The 19,430-nt window shown below is 40.3% G+C and overlaps 1 protein-coding gene across 3 annotated transcripts in view; it reads left to right on the top strand.

Annotated features, from left to right (window-relative positions):
- FOXJ3 (forkhead box J3) overlaps window positions 1–19,430 on the top strand; it is an 83,328-nt gene that overhangs the window by 24,817 nt on the left and 39,081 nt on the right. For all 3 annotated transcript variants that reach the window (XM_063436581.1, XM_063436582.1, XM_063436580.1), the window contains exons 3-4: window positions 4,702–4,768; window positions 6,788–7,232. In XM_063436581.1, coding sequence (XP_063292651.1) covers window positions 6,909–7,232 — 324 coding nt within the window. In that variant the 5' untranslated portion in view covers window positions 4,702–4,768; window positions 6,788–6,908. The remainder of the gene's footprint in view (window positions 1–4,701; window positions 4,769–6,787; window positions 7,233–19,430) is intronic.

The raw sequence follows: 19,430 nt of genomic DNA, 5'->3' as shown, positions 1-19,430 counted from the left end.
TGAAATTATCCGTTCACCAAACAGTTGTCTTAGGAGGTCCTTTGTGGCCCTGGCTTTATGGGCAGTAGTCCCTTGCTGTTGAAACCACATTTCAGGGAATTTTTTTTCTCCACTCCAGGACATAAAAAAATGTCATTCATATCCCAATATCTCACATCAGTAACTCCCAAGACTTTGTTACAATATATACCTGCAACAAAAAAAAGCAAGTTTTAATGTGTAAAATCTGAAATGGGCAAAGTCTATATTTGACCCTGTAACTTCTCAAAACACCATGAAACCTGTACATGGTGCCATCGTTGTACTAATGGGACATCACAGCATACAAATATGTGTAGATTATTGCAGTAAAAGCTAACCGTATTATGACATTGACAGTTAAAATGCCATGCAGAGCCTGAAAAAAAACATTTGTTAATTACTTTCATCGTTTTAGATTGTATTCATATTAAATTATGTTGATGTGGAATGATAGCCCTTTTTCTCCGGAACAAGATGTATAATAAGTGTGGGTGCACTCAATGGGAAAGAGGTAAATTATGGTTGAACAGACATATAGCTCAAATTCCAGGTTTTGTTTTGATTCAGAACTAGTAAAACTGCCTCCGTCCTTATGGGTTTAAATAGGATGCATTTTATTTGCACAGACTGCGTTCTAAACACAGACTTAATTTCCAGTCCTTTTACTCGTTTTATACCTGGTTTCTTTCAAATGATTCATGGTTGAGTTAAAGCGAATACATATTTAGCAAGACAATTTCTCTGTGTGGTAAAGGGAAACTCTCAAGTACCACAAAAGCCTTGAGTAGGGTGCAGTGAATTTCCCTATCTCGTCTTGAGTAGGTTACAGTGCAGTGAGTTTCCCAATCTCGTTTCATTCTGTGTAGTCGTGCTAGTAAGATATGACTGTCAAATTCGGTGATGTCAGAGAGGGAAGCTTGGCTTTCCCCTGAGCTGTAAAAAGACCTCAGATCTCTTAAGGAATATGTAACTCTATTTTTATTGTGTTTTTAATTTCGTTCTGTAAAATAGCTTGTGCAGTAGTTGTGCGCTTCGGTGGCCTTGTAAAAGTCCTTTTATTTCATGAAAGAATATGCACCAGGCTACGTTGTAATTCAATTGAAGTTGCTTGTTGTACGCTACTAAAGAAACGCTCCTTTGCCCTCCATTTTTTTTTTTTTGTTAAATGACCACTTTAGTGCCAGGAAAACAAACTCGTTTTCCTGGCACTTTAGTGCCCTGAGGTGCCCCACCCTCAGGGTCCCTCTCCCGCCGGGTTGAATGGAGAGGAAGGGGGTTAAAAACTCACCTTTCTCCAGCGCCGGGCGCCCTCAGCACTGGGGACTCTCCTCCTCCTTTGACCGTCATCGACTGAATGCGCATGTGTGGCAAGAGCCGCGCGCACATTCAGCCAGTCCATAGGAAAGTATTCTCAATGCTTTCCTATGGACGCTGGCGTCTTCTCACTGATTTTCACAGTGAGAAGCGGCTGTCAATGAGACAGCCACTAGAGGCTGGATTAACCCATATGTAAACATAGCAGTTCTCTGAAACTGCTATATTTACAGCAGGCAGGGTTAACCCTAGAGGGACCTGGCACCCAGACCACTAAATTAAGCTGAAGTGGTCTGTGTGCCTATAGTGGTCCTTTAAATCCCTATTTAGTAGATATACCCTAATGAAAATGTATTTATGCATCTGTTTTAATTAAGGGTAAATGTAATCTCAGGTTGCCAAAGCTGCAGAGGTCTTGTCTGCAGCTTTTGCAAGCTCTCCCCTATCACCCCAGCACAGAGTAAGAGTTGAGAAGCATCTCTGCTGGACCCATCTGCGCATTCACAAGATGACTGCTTTCCAGTGTCTCTCAATGTTCTGGGAAACTTGGAAAAAAAAAAAAACACCCTGTCTATGTGATAGTCGCAGAGGGATTTCCATAGTAATTTAAGAAACTGTTAAAAATGTGACAGGCTTCAGACACACAGCATTTCAGCAAGCCAAAGTGATTTTTTGTGCACTGTTCCTTTTAAGTTGTTGAATAAATTCTAAAAAAAAATGTTTTGCTTGTTTGTTTTATGACCCTACCACCATAAATACACATGCCAGCTACACACTATACAGTTTTCCATTGAAAACTGACAATTGATTTAAATCTATAGTCCCCTAGTTGCAGATATTCCACTTACCTTTCTCCAGCACTGGACTCCCTCAGCACTGCTGACTACTCCGCCTCCTATGATGTCATCTGTCTCACGAGCAGATAGCCAATCCATAGAAGTGCATTGGAAACAGATTAGCATGCAAATACTTCTCATAGAAGAAGATTAAACTCACTGCTTTTGTATAAGCTGCAATCTCATGTGACAGAGTTTTACTCTGTCATTGTAGAGGAAGCGGCTGGAGTGGCTGTCTGGAAGACACTATTTTACATTGCAGGGTCAAGAGGATCGCACCATTGTATTTACACCACTTTATTGAGATGAAGTAGTTTGGGTGACTTTAGTGGTCCTTTAATATCACTATGCAAACATTTTTTGATATTCATGGTGCTGATATTCAGAGAATCAAGGTAGGCTGAGAAAAGTGAGCCACATCATGATTTCCAAAGATACTCTGCATTTGCAGCACGTGAGGGACATTTAGAAGTATTTCTTTTGATTGGTAATAAATATATTGTCAACTCCATTCATGAATGTCCTTTTAACCCTATACATCATATATTCTGTTCTGTTCTTTTAATAACCATACCCCAAACGGTTCTCCTCTTTTAAAAAATTCTACTGTCATTTTCAAACATTTTTGTGAAGTCTATTATTTTTTTTAATGTAACTTTATTGGCTGCAGATTCATCCACTTGGTTATAAAGATTTTACAGCTGTCATAGAGTAGAGTTTATTCTGTTATTCTAGTTCACTATGGTATGTCCCCACCCAGAATCCCCTGGATTTTATGCGAGCTGTAGTGACGTGTCCAAAAGTAAATATTCTCCTGTACTTATTCTAAAGATTTTTATAATGCGTGGCTTTATTTTATTGGTAACTAATATGAAATTACAACTTTTATGTGACTATTTTTTGCTTGGAAAGTTCTGATTTACAACCATTCATTTTTTTGATTTCTGTTTGTTCTCAATTGCTTCTGATCATATATTAATTTTGGCTTTTATTTCTTGGCTCTTAGATTAGTTAAAGGGACACTATAGTCACCTGAACAACTTTAGCTTAATGAAGCAGTTTTGGTGTATAGAACATGCCCCTGCAGCCTCACTGCTCAATCCTCTGCCATTTAGGAGTTAAATCCCTTTGTTTATGAACCCTTGTCACACCTCCCTGCATGTGACTTGCACAGCCTTCCATAAACACTTCCTGTAAAGAGAGCCCTATTTAGGCTTTCTTTATTGCAAGTTCTGTTTAATTAAGATTTTCTTATCCCCTGCTATGTTAATAGCTTGCTAGACCCTGCAAGAGCCTCATGTATGTGATTAAAGTTCAATTTAGAGATTGAGATACAATTATTTAAGGTAAATTACATCTGTTTGAAAGTGAAACCAGTTTTTTTTTTCATACAGGCTCTGTCAATCATAGCCAGGGGAGGTGTGGCTAGGGCTGCATAAACAGAAACAAAGTGATTTAACTCCTAAATGACAGTGAATTGAGCAGTGCAATTGCAGGGGAATGATCTATACACTAAAACTGCTTTATTTAGCTAATGTGATTTGGGTGACTATAGTGTTCCTTTAACAACCTGAAGGGCTGGGCTGGAGTCCACCAAATTGTAGTGCATTATATAAATAACGCAATAAAAATATATGCCAAAAAATGCACAACCTCACCTGTAGGATATTGCAGTGATCTGTCATAAACCAGGAAGTTATTCAGCCAATAATACTTAAAATGTTCTGTATAAATGCACAGCTCATTAGAAGAGCTTTAAAGATGGACTCCATTGATTTTTTTTTTTCCTCAAACAATTTTAGTAAATGTACCCCCAAAGATAATATGCAAGTAGTCTTTGCAAGCCCACCCTTCTTTCCATTGCTCTGAGAGCGGCGTAAAATGCAGCAATCGGAGGCTTTTCAGTGAGTGGGGAAGGCAGGTGTGATCTAGCCTCTGTTTCTACAGAGTTACGCGTGCATTAGACCCCTCCATAGGAAAGCATTAAATCAATGCTTTCCTATGGGGAAATAGCTAATGCTGGAGGTCCTTGTGCTGATAGTGAGGACGTCTAGCATCCATTAGGGGACCAAAAGTCTGGTAACATTCCGGGAGCGGTTCTAGTGGCTATCTTTTGTGCTGCAATGTAAACATTGCAGTTTCTCTGAAACGGCAATGTTTTACATTGCAGCACTAAGTGCAATAGGGACATTGCACCGACACCACTTCAATGAGCTGAAGTGGTCTGGGTGCCTAAAGTGTCACTTTAGGCAAAGTAAACAAATAAAAAAGCAAACTCATCATAAAACTGACTTTTTAATCTGTGAGACCTTAAAATCGTGTGATTTTATTGTGTTCTATACATTCTGTAGGTGATACAGGGTAGTGATTGTTCACTATGGCATTTTCAGTCTGACTCAATAGAAATGAATATTGAAAACAAGTACTGCTTCAATATCTGCAATAACGATCATAAAACTGTGTATTACTAGGGAAAAGAGCGTCCTTAGAAATGTACTTAATTTAATAAAGTTTGCCCTATTTGTTTCAGTGGGCTTATTTCGTGTCCAGATGGGTTTTCATGAGCCGAACTACACGCTAGTGACATCACACACAAGGTAAGCAAGCCCTCCAATTTTGCCTAATTCCTGGCTTTTCAGAACTTGGCTACACCTTCTTAGCTTCTGCAGTAAACCCTTCTCTGTTTGGGGTTAGTGATAGTAGCATAGTGGAGGAAATCTGATTATAAATCTCTGGAGAACGAAGGGTGTGACTATAAAAGAAGAAACCGGTTTAAAAGACTTTTTTTATTGACCCATTAGAATTCATTTAGTGGTTTTGTTACCAGAGAACATACTGCAGTTTTACTCTGCAGTGCAGTGGAAATGTCCTTATCACGGGGATGTTGGGTAGAATAGAGCGTTTTTGTGTACGAAATCGTGATTTTGATATGGATCACTCCATTTTTCGGAATCCTGCCAACATTTACGTTCTGCTTTAATTTTATGCTGCTTTGCTTTCAAAGAAGTTGAGTAAAATAATGTGTTGCTTTTAGCTTTGAGTCATTTTCTTGTTATTTCCAGATTTTACAGCACATGCAACTGCAACTCCTTAAAGTGGAATTGCCATTCTCTGGATTTTTAAATACAATGTTAAAGGGAAACTCCACCATCCACATAATAAATATATCAAAATCAGTGTTTTGTAGATATACCCCCCAATCAAAACATGCTTTATTTAATGATGCATTTTTCATTGGTAGTATATATAAAAGCAATTTTTTGTCTGCAGCTTTTGCAAGCAATCCCCTTCTTCCCCAGCCCTCCCCAATTTTTTACTAAAATCTGCACTTTGTGTACAAGAAAAAAAAAACACATTCTTCACACATGAAGTACCACCGGTACTTCAATAAGCTAAAGTGCTTTAGGGGTCTGGAATGCCCCTTGAACATATCCCCTATATTTAACAAATATTTGTTTGTTAGGTATGAAAATTAAAGTGAAATTGAGAAATCTGTACAGTTCTTTCCTGGTACCAAGCACCCTCATCTTGGTTCGTGATCAATTATTTTACATACTCTGCCCTTTGCCTCTGTCAGTCAACATAGAGAGTGGTGAAGACACTGTTTCTATTTCTCCCTCTCCTCCTCCCATGCCATATATGCCCCGTTGTGCTTGGACTGATCTGGATTGTGAAGTTGATTTCTAAATCTTAATTAGATATATAAAAGAAAAAAAAGAATCACATTAGAAAGTTAAGTATCAATGTTTTAGCGATTGGTGTAAGTTTCATAGAAGTGGCAGTTCCCACTTTACTCTAGGCACCTTAACCACTACAGCTATCTGGCACACAGTTTCCTGTCAAAGTGTGCTGGTTTAACAAAAGTCATCAAGTTTAAAACCTTTAACAAGGAGCTCACTGATATCTTTATCTCTAGTGTAAACCCCCTCTTCAGCTACATTTCAATATTCTCAAGTCCGATTTAATCAAACAAGAACATAGGTGATAGGCTGAGAGCATTGGAATAACCCTCTTTAAATTATAACTTTATCAGGCTTGTTTTAGGATTCTGTGCTGCCGCCCACTAAGGAAGCAATGCCAGGGGGGGTTCAACGACTCTGATCTGGACAGGCAGGTTAAGATACCTTGTGAGGATTCCAAGGACTCATGGTAGGGGGCCTTACTCCATCCTGTGCAGTATACTTACCGAGGAGGTGTGGGGGAGTCCAGCAGTCTCTCAGAGGCAGTGCTCGAACCTGTACCTGGATTGGTGCATTTTCGGTTGTTCTGTGCTCTCAGTGTTTTAGTCTGTATTTCTGTATATGATTTCTGTTATAACCCTTGCTGTATGTACCCTGACTGTGTTTCAAGGACATGCCCCTCTGTTTATACATTTGGAAGATCTTTGCATTTTTGAATCTGACCTTGGAACAGAGTTTAATATCGCCTTCAGGATTCACCCATCTTTCCCATTCTCCCATCTTACCCAAGTGATAAACTGTATATTTGTAATGTATTTTCATAAATTTGTATTCTACAGGGCTAAGGAATATATATGAGCCTATAATATTTAATGATGATTCATGTAAAATTGCCACAAATAAGTCTGGTACTTGTTTACTTATATTTCTTTTCAGATTACAGTTTGAGCAACCTTGGATTTGGAAATCCTAAAGTTTGCCATACGGAATACCCCAACGTGGGAAAAAAAATAATTACTTTGTCCTGACAGCAGGAGGATATATTGCAACATCCAATATGACGTCTGAACTGGAGAGTAGCCTTACATCTATGGACTGGCTTTCGGGGATTGCAATAAGAGCAGGCAATCAGAATTCCGATTCTGCCCAGCGCAGTCATGCAACCGGAATTACTAAGAAAAGTACGATTCTTGATCCCAATACAACGCTGGACCAGGACGATGTACAACAACACAAAGATGGCAAACCTCCATATAGTTATGCTAGTCTCATTACTTTTGCAATCAATAGTTCGCCAAAAAAGAAAATGACTCTTAGTGAGATTTACCAGTGGATTTGTGATAATTTTCCATATTACAAGGAGGCCGGGAGTGGCTGGAAGGTAAGGTGTTTGTTTGTTTGTTTTTTCTTTCCTCTAATTCTTGTTTAAAAACGGTGTTGGTATATCAAATTACATAAAGTTAAAGGGACACTATAGTCACCAAAACAACATTGGCTTAATAAAGCAGGTTTTGCTGTATAGATCATGCCAATGCAGTCTCGCTGCTCTGTTCTCTGCCATTTGGGAAGTAAATCACTTTGTTTTTACAGCTCTAGTCACACCTCCGTCGATGTGACTTTCACAGCCTTCCAAAAGTGCGCAGTCTGTTTAATTTAGGATTTCTTATCTCCTTTTCTGTGAATAGCTAGACCTTGCGGGAGCCTCCCGTGGTTGATTAAAGGGACACTATAATCACCAGAAAAACAACAGCTTAATGTAGTGTTTTTTGTGTCTTTAGCCTGTCGATACAGGCATTTTAATGTAAACACTGCCTTTTCCGAGAAAAAGCAGTGTTTACATTAGTGCCTAGTTTAAACCCCTAAGTGGCAGCTGCTGAGATGGCCATTAGATGTGCTTCCTGTGTCCACGCTCTGCATGGAGGTGCTGAACGTTCCCCATAGCGCTGCATTGATTCAATGCACCTCTATTAGTAGATGCTGATTGACGCAATGCTTTGCATGTGCAATATCCTCCCAATGGATTGGATTGGCGAGCTCATAAAGTGTGATGATCTCAGCCACGGGAGAAAACGTGAGAAAAATCACATTTTCAAAGGGAAGCAAGGGGGGGCCGGTGACATAGACATTAGTTTTACCAGCATGGTGTCAGGAATACGTGTGTTCCTAACACTAAAGTGTTCCTTTAAAGTTAAATTTACCTAGCAGGAGACGAAAATTGAATGCAAGTTAACATTTGATTTAACTATAAAACAATTTTTTTTTTTCCTGGAGGCTCTGTGAGTCAGCCAGTGGAGGTATGGCTAGGGCTGCGTAAACCAAAACAAAAATTATTTAACTCCTAAATGGCAAAGAATTTAGCAGTGAGACATTGAGGTGTTCTCTATACACTAAAACTACTTCATTAAGCTAAAGTTGTTTTGGTGACTAAATGCAGGAACACAAATGTATTATTTTGGCGTTGTTCTGAAGATTATCCCTTTCGGAGGTTGCAGAACTGCAAATGTCTTGATGCTTTTCCAGCCTCCACTGGATGTAGTTAGCTTCATAACCTGTATACCAATATAGCTATCTACCATGCCCTGTGTAATAAACATACCGGGGAAGATTTGTTGAGAAAATAAAATGGACGAGGCTTGGTTACAAATGAATGTGGGGAATCCGAGGGCAGAGTATCTTTGTTTCCAATTGATCGTTGGGCCAAAGTAAAAGCCATTTGAGAACAGTCATGCTAGTAAACTCGTGGGGGCTGTGGCATATGGCATATGCTTTAAGTGCATAAAATGTAAGAAAGGTGGTGTGTGTTCCAGTCTAGATTGTCCCATTGCAGTTTACTTCTGTCAGCCAACATTTGGTAGTTGGCAGAGGCTGGGCTATTCGATGTGCTGTAATTCTTTTGCATTGGTGCTTACAGGCTGCTGGAGTCCGCCGGACACTCTTTAGAACATTGACTGGCAGCTCATTAATTGGAAAGACACTGCTCCGTTTCAAAGTCCTGGATTTGCAGGATTTTGAAACTGTACATTTTAGAGAGTGCATTGAAAGTCTCTGTAGAAATCATTGCATTCATTATCATACACACAAATCTAGAAAATCCCTCACCCCCCCTCCACTATCTACTCACTTGTAAGTTTTTTTTAACCACTGCTCACAAGACTTGCTTACGCAGGCAAAGATTATCTGCATTGATATACAAAACAAACTCTATGCGACACTCATCAAATCTGCAGGTTGAAAATTTGACTTTCCGTTTCAGCCAGTGCACCCAAAGGCAATTATGATTATCAGTTTACCAAACATTCTTCATATAGAGTGAAGTAAAATAACATCCTTATAGAGACTGGCAATCACAGGAAATTTTAACTATTAAGATTGGACAGCTCAAAGTGTGGTGGGCCCCAGCGTGGGCGAAAAGGTGAGTAAAACCACCTTTTCAGCACGCTCGGAGTGGAGCAGGTCACCTAAAATGCTGCTTCAGGACTATAGTGTCAGGAAGACATGTTTGTATTCCTGACACTATAGTATTCCTTTAAAGAAACCGTAAAGATTCCGATGTTGAAAGTATGATACACCGTGCAACTTATTTCTTTGCATTAAACCCCCTATGAGTTAGACTTTAGGCTTCTAATCATGTGTCCAGTTGTTTCCTAGGAAATGTTAATAGAACGTTTTGAGAATGTCTGTAGCTATGAGATATGGACATCACTCCCGTTGTAAGCTATAGGAGAACCAGTATTGGACTCTCCCAGAAATGTTTCTTGTTTCTGCAGGTGTCACTGCAGAAGCGCATATACTGGATGTGTCAGGATTTGACGTGTTCGCATGTAAAGTCCTGGTGAAAAGGTTTGCATCAAACATGATGCCGGAATAATACACAGTGCTACAACATGTGCAGCGCCACCACTGGAATGGAGCAGGATTGACAGGCAGTGTGGCAGGCTGTAACTGCATACATAGGAATGTTACAAAAGTGATTTTTATTTTTATTTTTTTTCAGTTTGACAATTTTTATTTTCTTTATTCAAGACAAAGTAATACATAGCATAACATAAGGTATGAGGAGAAACAAAAAGCGAGTGGGAAATACAAGTGGGGGGTAAGCACAATTGGTGGTACACAGCCATTTAGCCTGCGTTTCTGGTTGTGTCAATCTAATAAACATCTTTGAGGCATCAGTTACGATGATTAGTTTTAAAAAAATGACATGCACGATTACCATCTAATTAGTTCTCCAACGTATACATTGTGAAAGGTGCCGTCAGTGCGTGGATAGATGCCCTTACATAACACAGGCTTTGATTGACTTACATTCCCTGAGTCGCTTAAGATTGGCCCTGACTGGGTGCGGAGGCTTAAGGTAAATTTGCAGGTAGTAGCCCCAACACTTGTTTGGTAAGTAGTGTGTATTTTGCTCCACACAGTAGCAAGTAGTGCATTTATTGTGTGACTTGGGGATGTGTGAGAGAAGGAGAAGAGGAAGTTGAAGAAGTGTAAGATTGGTAGAGTTCAACCTATGCCCATTGTTTGGAATATAATCTCAGTTGGAGCATTAAAGGATCACTATAGGCACCCAGACCACTCCAGCTTAGTGAAGTGGTCTGGGTGCCAGGTCCAGATAGGTGCTAACCCTTTTTTTTTTTTTTTTTAATAAACATAGCAGTTTCAGAGAAACTGCTATGTTTACACTGAGGGTTAATCCAGCCTCTAAAGCCTATAGTGGCTGTCTCCTTGACAGCGTCTAGAGGCGCTTGCGTGCTTCTCACTGTGAAAATCACAGTGAGAAGACGCCAGCGTCCATAGTAAAGCATAATGAAGGCTTTCCTATGAGACTGGCTGAATGCGCGCGTGGCTCCTGCCGCGCATGCGCATTCAGCCGATGACGTCGCTAGGAAGAAGGAGAGGAGGAGGAAAGCTCCCCGGCGCTGGAGAAAGGTAGGTAAGATTTTAACCCCTTCCTCTCCCCAGAGCCCGGCGGGAGGGGGACCCTGAGGGTGGGGGCACCCTCAGGGCACTATAGTGCCAGGAAAACGAGTATGTTTTCCTGGCACTATAGTGGTCCTTTAAATTATATAGGGGTGTTCCGGAAGAGAGCGGTAATTTTCGTACATTGGAAGCTATAATATCACCAATGGTCTCAATTTCCCATGTATGGTGGTAGATATGGCAGTTGCCTGCAGAGAAAACCACTTTTCCACAAAAAAACAAATTTTTAATTTGTTTTATTCATTTATTTCGTATTTGGGCAGTGAAGTGTTCCTTTAAGGAAAGTGTTTGTGATACTATCTTTTGAAGTAGTCTGAAAGTATTCAAATGTTTACTTTTTATTTAATATATATTTTTTGTGGGATTTTTTTTTTCTTTTTTCCACTGTCTCTCGGTTCTTTTGAAAAACTTTCTTTTGGTTTCATTAAGCTTCTGGATAAATTTATCACCCCGTTAAGTTTGTTTCTGTTAAGCTCTTCAGTAAAACCATTTGGATTTAGTAGTGTAAATATTGCTGTAAAACACTCGGCAAAACCGAATGCTTTAAAAGCCAATAATTAGAAGTTCCAAACATTAAACAGAAGTTTGAATTTATCTTGCCCAAGTCAGAAAGAATAACATCCGACAACGGAAAATATTTCTATTTAGAAGGACCAATGCCTTTTCACATATGAACAAGCAGGTTTCAATATTTTGGATCCCTCGTTTCTAACCAGAGATATGTAGAGCGATTGTGGATGACTTTGAACATTCAGTTTATATTTTCTTGAATTTAGAGACCATTCCAGTTTCAGATAGAGGTCTGAGTCAAGGACTTACCATAGTATCAGTGGGTTATCCTCCAGAAATAGTTTAATGTCTTTTTAATGCTGATTTCCACATCACATTTTTCTAGTTTTGTGACGGTCTTCTACCACAATGACTTCCTCAATCGAAGGGGTTACTTTGATTTTAGGGGTGCTCTTTAGGAACTTGATTTTAAAGAGAATCTCGTTGTGTAGGGTTTTTTCCCCCTTGTGTCCTACGTGTTTCTCCAGTGTTTACACTGCTGCCTCATTAAAATACTCTACGATTAACCTCATTATGACAAAGAGTAAGGCAATCCTACATCAACTTAATATCAAGACAATATCAAGACACATCAACTTAATATCAAGACTTCCCTTATACCAAAGACTGTAAATATTCACACTGGGAGAGATTTCTTCATTGATATGCTTTTTTGGGGGCAAAGTGCTCCTGTTTTCCTTGATAAAATTGTGACGAAGTCTATAGCCTCTATTTCCAAATAAATCTTTCTCAGACGAGCTTGTTGCATTTCAACTCACTGAGTTCTGGTGATTGAACAGGCCATAGTTGATCATATGAGCAAATGGAATTGCACGACCTAGAGAGATTGTATTTCTGAGTACAATTAAAAATGGAGAAAAATAACACTAATAAACAATTTAACCTCTCGCTATAGAGTATTCTTACCATTCCGTTGGCAATGTGTCTTTAAAAGAACACCCACCACCTGCTAGTCTATATTGTTGATACACATCATAGTGGATGTCTATTGTCACATTTTTTTTCCCCATATATTAGCCAAATCATTAGTGTGGAGCAGCAGGATCCAGGATTCGATCTGCACCGCCATACTTATCTTTTTTTCCCCACTTTCCATCTGCCCCATTACCTCTACAATTTCTCTGAAGCTCAGCCAGTTGGGCACAAGGAGCATTGTGGGAAATGTAGTTCCCACCAACTGCAGTGCCATCACTTGTCTTTGTGGCTACCTGTTGATGGCCACAAGGATTGGAGCCTGAAAATTTGAGAGCATCACATATAATCATAGTTTTATGTGCTACAATAAACCCTGTTAATGGAAATCTGTTCCTTTGGGGAGTCCAAACAATATAGTATCTTCCAACGCACAAATGAGAGAATGGCAAGGACAGTCCAGGACACCTGTCTGAGGATCGTAAGCTGTGCTACTTTAGGAGACACTTCTTTTAATAACCAGACACTCATGACAGCTGCATTCCCGTAATTACATTTTATAATGGGAACTTTGGCCTTCGGCTTCCTACCGTGAAAATTTCAATGTTTTTCAGTTGGTCGTTAAATCTCATAGTTTGGCAAACAGCAGCAGATGCATAGATAGCTACAACATATATACAGTGTGTAATATATTGTGTAACTAGACATGACCAATGGATACAAAATGCTGACCATTATTTTCTCTGATCTTCAGGTCATAGTTTATTTGTAGGAATGCAATAACGGTTTGGTACCTAGCTTTCATTTAATCCCCCTTTTGGTAAAAAGCACAGATCCCCCCCCCCCCCCCCCCCTGTTGGGTGTGATAAGAGTCTCTGGTAGAGTAAATGAATGGCTCTGTACGAAACTGTATCTGAATGCTGAGCAGTATGAAAGATAAATATGTATCTGCAAGTATAGTGGAATCTGCTAAACCTGAATGCCCCCTGGCAATTTTAAAGAGTTAAATAATCCTTTAAACATTTACCTGGTTCCAGCGCCAATGTCCCTCAGGCTCCTCTTATGTCGACGTCAGATGATGGTGGTGGGAACATGATGCACGTATGACCACTTAGTCCCTTTAAGAGATGGCTTCTTGGGGTAGTTGACAAAAAGATTTTATTTGCTGAATCATCAAAAGTATCTCAATGAGAAAGTTCAATAAACAGCAACTTGCATAAAGATTATAGAAACTGTAATGGCTTCTTTGGCATAAAGTACTTTAAAAGAGAAAAAACACTGACAAAATTGACAGGTTCTCAAGATATTGGCAATCAGGGAGTCCGTTTTTGGAGTGCGACAGGTAATCGGTTATGAGCCGTTTCCAGTTTTGTTTGTGGTCTCCTTGGGTGTCTGGATTGTAATCTGCTTACTGGACAGATGATTCATGTTTTTCTTCCAGCTGATTGCTACACACATCAGCCACCTCACCCATGACCCTCCTGCATTTATTTCTTTTTTTATTTTATATTTGAATTTTTAAAGTAGGTAGAATTTGCATCTCACCCGTTTTCAGTCTCGGACCTGAGCTGTGATTTAATTTCACCTAGGATAGCTTTCAACATGCAGAACAGAAGAGTGAGCATCTGTCATTCTGTCAGGGAACAGGAAAACGTTCCCCTAGTGAGTCTCTGTCTTTTCTACATGAGGAACTCTGTTGTAGATCGTTGTGCCCAATGACAAGAAGGTGTCATGGACAGAGCCATAACGTTGTGGGAAAAAATTGTTTTTTCAGTGCTGTAAATGAAAGAAAGATCTGTACTTAGATGGTCTTTATGGTCTATGCTCAGACCATCCCTCAGGCTGAGGTGTTTGCAGTATCTCTGTATTCAGCCTGCACAAGCCTTATTTGAGCTATTTGTGTTGAATCTTACTATTAACAATTGCCATTCCTGTCCTGGACCAAAAACAATGTTTTTCTCTTGGTAGTTCCTGGAGAATAAAGTGTATGATAACTTATCTCCTTGAAAGATCGATAGAATTTAATTTTGACAGATATTCCATACTTGACATTCAAAATGTTTGCATGTTTTCTGCCTTCCTAAATCGTGAACCGGTTAACTTAAAACCTCTATACTTCAAAGGATATTAAGTACTAGGCAAAACATTCTTTTAGCACCTTCCTACCCCATAGCTTCCCTTCAGTTGGCTCTAAGAAATCCTCTAGCTGCTTTTAAACTAATGCTCTTAATAATGATCGGTTAAGCCTGTTAATTGTTAGTAGTATCTAATACCAAAGCCTCATGGTGAGATTGTAAGATTTTTTTTTTTTTTGTATGTTGGTAAAAAAATAAATAAATCCTAACTTATATAAATGTAAGTGCATTGACTGGCAGTAATGGGAGAGGTATGTAGACTGTATGGTGAGTTTTATTTATACAGAAATGCTATTAGAGAATGTATTCTTCATGCCTGTATGCGTGACGTTTGCATTTGTAAACTGCAGCCTTCTTGTTATCCAACACAACACTTAAAAGGACACTCAAGGCACCCAGACCACTTCTGCTCATTGGAGTGGTCTGGGTGCCAACTCCCACTACCCTTAACCTTGCAAGTGTAATTATTGCAGTTTTTTTATAAACTGCAATAATTACCTTGCAGGGTTAACTCCTCCTCTAGTGGCTGTCTACTAGACTGCCACTAGAGGGCACTTCTGTGTCTATAGCACAGGTTTTCTGTGCTACAGCGTCGCTGGACGTCCTCACGCTGTGTGAGGACCTCCAGCGTCATTCAATTCCCCATAGGAAAGCATTGAAAAGCATTTTCAGTGCTTTCCTATGGAGAGCTCTAATGCGCGTGCGTGGCATTGCCGCGCATGCACATTAGGTCTCCTCAGCCGGCGTGCGGGATCAGTCTCGCCCACCGGCTGACGTAAGGAAGGGGAGGAGCGGCGGCAACCCGAAACCACCGCTGAGGGACATCGTCGGGGGTCTCAGGTAAGTGACTGAAGGAGTTTTCACCCCTTCAGCAACTGGGGATGGGTGGGTGGTGGGAGGGAGAGGGGACCTGCAGTGCCAGGAAAACGGATTGTTTTCCTGGCACTGGAGTTTCCCTTTATAGGGACACTCCCTAAGCACCAAAACAACCTCTACTTAAAGGAACATTATAGTGTCAGGATTTGTATTCCTGACACTATAGTGTTAAACTAAATATTTAAGCCTCCACCCCCCTCCTATGGCATGGGAAAGATGATTTTACTTACCTTCTTTCCCCACGCTGAGAAGGTTTTCGCAACGGCTGCCTTTGCCTCCATGGAGCATCAATCATCAATAGTCTCCCAATGCTTTCCCATAGGATTGCGAATGCACAGCAAAATGACACTGCACCTATCTGCATCTCCTCATAAAGATGCATTGAATCAATGCATCACTATGTGAAGCATTCAGCATCTCCATGCAGATCGTGGAAACGCTGAATGTAGGTGCTGTACTCTAAGCAGCAGATAGGAAGCACCTCTGACTGACTACACTAGAGGTGTTACTGGGCAACAATCTGAAGGTGGTCTTTTCTCTAAAAAGCCAGTGTTTACATAGTAAAGCAGGGACAGGCTGTAGACACCAGAAATACTAAAGCTATAGTGGTTCTGGTGGCTATAGTGTCTCTTTAATGAAGTAATCTTGCTATATGGATCATTCAACTGCAGTCTCACTGATCAATTCTCTGCCATTTAGGAGTTAAATCGATTTGTTTATGCAGCCTTAGTTACACCTCCTCTGCCTGTGACTTGCATACAATCCCTACACAATTCCTGTGCAGAGAGTTAATTGTTGAGCTTCCTTTATTGCACAGTTGAATTTAGAATTCCTTATCTTCTATTCTGTTAAGAGCCTGTAGGAGCCTCCTGTGTGTGGTTAAAGTTCAACTTACAGAGAGGGAAATAAGAACGTCTAAAGTAAACACACTGTGCTGTAAGATCTGATTTTTTTCTTTTTTTTTTCACGGCGGCTGTGTGAGTCACAGCCAGGGGAGGTGTGGCTAAAGCAGCATAAACAAAGTGATGTAACTCCTTAATGACAGAGAATTGAGCAGTGAGACTGCAGGGACATGATCTATATACCAAAACTGCCTCATTAAGCTAAAATGTACCTAAATTTTGTGGGTTTGTTTTGGTTTTTTCCTCTTCAATTTACTACAGTAAGCGGTTTACTGAATATATATGAGATTTGCATTGAATGATAAACTATTGCTTTGTTGCAAATATTTGATGCATATCTATTCTAAAAGAAAATGTGCTATGGTTTTTAAAATGTATTTGTATTTGTGACACTATAGTCTAGAAATCACAGTTTAGGTTTGTGGCCCATCTTTTCGTGCAGATTAAAGGTGATTTTACTACCCTTTTTTCCCACGCTGTGCCGGTCTCGCTGTGGCTTGCCCCTGCCTTCCTTTGCTTCCATGGCTGAGATCATCTTGATGATCATAGCCAATCCAATGCTTTCCCATAGGAAAGCATTTGGAGGTATTGCTCATGTGCGGCAAAACGCTGTGCTGCCCAAATCGGCATGTCCTCATAGAGAACATTAAACGACTCCGTGCAGGGTGTGGAGATACTAAACGTCAGTGCTGCACACTGTGCAACACTGACCCAGGAAGCACTTCTAGGGGCCGTCTGAGTGACCGTGTAACTAGGCCTTTTCTCTGAAAAGGCAGTGTTTCCAGTGGTTAGGCTACAGGGACATGCTATAGACACAAGAACCACTGCATTAAGTTATAGTAGTTCTAGTGACTATAGTGTCCCTTTGACTAATGACTAGGAATCAGATCATTGCTTTTTTTGTTTTTTTTTTTTTGTTACATGTTGGTTCTTGTTGATTACTGTACTTACTCAAATATATCTCCCAAAGTTATTATAATGGTTATATAAATGAATTAGAGGACCCTGAAAAAAAAAATATATAGATAAAATTTGTATCTTCTAAATATATATATATTTATTTTAAAAATGTAATAAATACCGGTAAATGGTTTTCACCGCAGAAGTGCCTCTAGTATTTGTCAGTCTGATACCCACAAAAGGTGTGCATGCATCCCAACCATCTTGAATTTGACAGGACAGTCAATATTTTCAGATCCTGTCCCGCCGTCATGCCTTTGTTCCCTAGTGTCCCGCCGTCATGCCTTTGTTCCCTAGTGTCCCGCTTTTAGGGACAACAGGAAACTGTTCCAAAGTGATGGACAAGCAGCCTGGTGTGTATAGACTCAAGACTGACCTGCTCTTAACTCGGTCAGACTTGCTCCTTTCACGGTGGTGTGAGTGACACAATGGTGTCTTTGGTCCCTGCCCCTGTTATCTTAAAAGGTACGAGTGTGTGATTGGACAAATGTAAGCATTGCTGTTTCTAAGAAAATGTTTTACATTGTCTGAGTAAAGGAACAGCATCTATGCACCATGACTACTACGATGGAATGTAGAGGTGCTAAGACTGTCCTGTTGCCTTAAATACTGAAACTGCACTTCCACTCACACACACTATTCACCTCTCCCTCTTGAACCCTAACCATACATACACCTCCTGTTTTCTTTATTAGTGAGTTGCCAAATTCTACAGCCTCTCTCCTACTTACCCCATTTAAAGGACCACTATAGTGCCAGGAAAACATACTCGTTTTCCTGGCACTATAGTGCCCTGAGGGTGCTCCCACCCTCAGGGACCCCCTCCCGCCGGGCTCTGGGGAGAGGAAAGGGGTTAAAACTTAACTTTCTCCTGCGCTGTGCAGGGTGCTCTCCTCCGATCCTCCTCCTCTCCTACCGTTCGGCTGAATGCACACGCGCGGCAAGAGCTGCGCGCGCATTCAGCCGGTCTCATAGGAAAGCATTATGAGAATGCTTTCCTATGGACGCTTGCGTGCTCTCACTGTGATTTTCACAGTGAGAATCACGCAAGCGCCTCTAGCGGCTGTCAATGAGACGGCCACTAGAGGCTTTGAGGGCTGGATTAACCCATTTAAAACTGCTAGGTTTATAAAAAAAAAAAAAATGGGTTAACCCTAGCTGGACCTGGCACCCAGACCACTTCATTAAGCTGAAGTGGTCTGGGTGCCTAGAGTGGTCCTTTAAGGTACATAAGGATGGTAGGGTATTGATAGTATGGTCTTTAGGCCTTAGGCCCTTATGGTAACCTTACCGAATTGCCCCTGCCTGCTGTAATGGCTGGCTAAGTGGAAAAGCCCAGATGACTGGCATATGGATGTAATTTGTTAACTTTTTAATTTTGCGTTGTTAAGTTGGGTTCACGAAGGGGATGTGAGGTGATTGGAGACTTGGTATACCCCATGGCATACATTGGACTTCCTAAGGGGGCACAGCAGCTCTCCGTTTTTGTGTGCTTCTGTATCTGCTGCTGCCTTCTCAGGTTCTTATTTTTGTTTGGCCATGCATTGTGTTCTCATTCTTCACAGTGCAGGTGAGAGAATGGATACGGGCAGCACACAAACATGTTCAGACACTGTACACAGCACATGCATTACGTTATTGCTGTGCCTGATTTCTTTTCATGCCTTAGTTTAGTATTACAAGAGTCAGAACTACATCTGCATTGGACAATGGGGTCTCGACAATTGCTGGTCTCTCAACAATAAGTTGGTCAATGTTTTGAATATTTGGATTGTAAAATCCTTGGTGCTAGGTGCTGTTTCTTTTATATGCACGGTTATGTTCTTGTATGTTTTGGGGGGTGGGTTTGTTTTTTTTGTTTTTGTTTATTTGTTATTTGGGGTGGGGGGCAGTTTCTGTCAGTCTATCAATTCACATATCAGCATAATATGATGGTCATGGTCCTTTGTTAATACACTATTAACATGGTAAAGATTTTTTGGAAGCGCATGGGTATACTTGATGGCTTAGATTCATTGGAGTTGTGGGCTTGTCATTGAATAGTAATGCCTGCCTAAGCCTTGGAATATGTTATCTTCCATTCCTTGTACGTTACTAAGGATGATTGGCGACAATTACTTGTTTACTGTAGAGGTGCAGCCTTCCCCAGCATAATTAAGACACTTTGACACTTGAAACACGACAGATATATATATATATATATATATATATATATATATATATATATATATATATATATCTCTA

The sequence above is a fragment of the Pelobates fuscus genome, chromosome 11 (assembly GCF_036172605.1).
Source record: "Pelobates fuscus isolate aPelFus1 chromosome 11, aPelFus1.pri, whole genome shotgun sequence".
NCBI classification, from domain to species: domain Eukaryota; kingdom Metazoa; phylum Chordata; class Amphibia; order Anura; family Pelobatidae; genus Pelobates; species Pelobates fuscus.
Note: the sequence above shows the minus strand (reverse complement) of the source record. Positions and strands in the feature narration are given on the sequence as shown.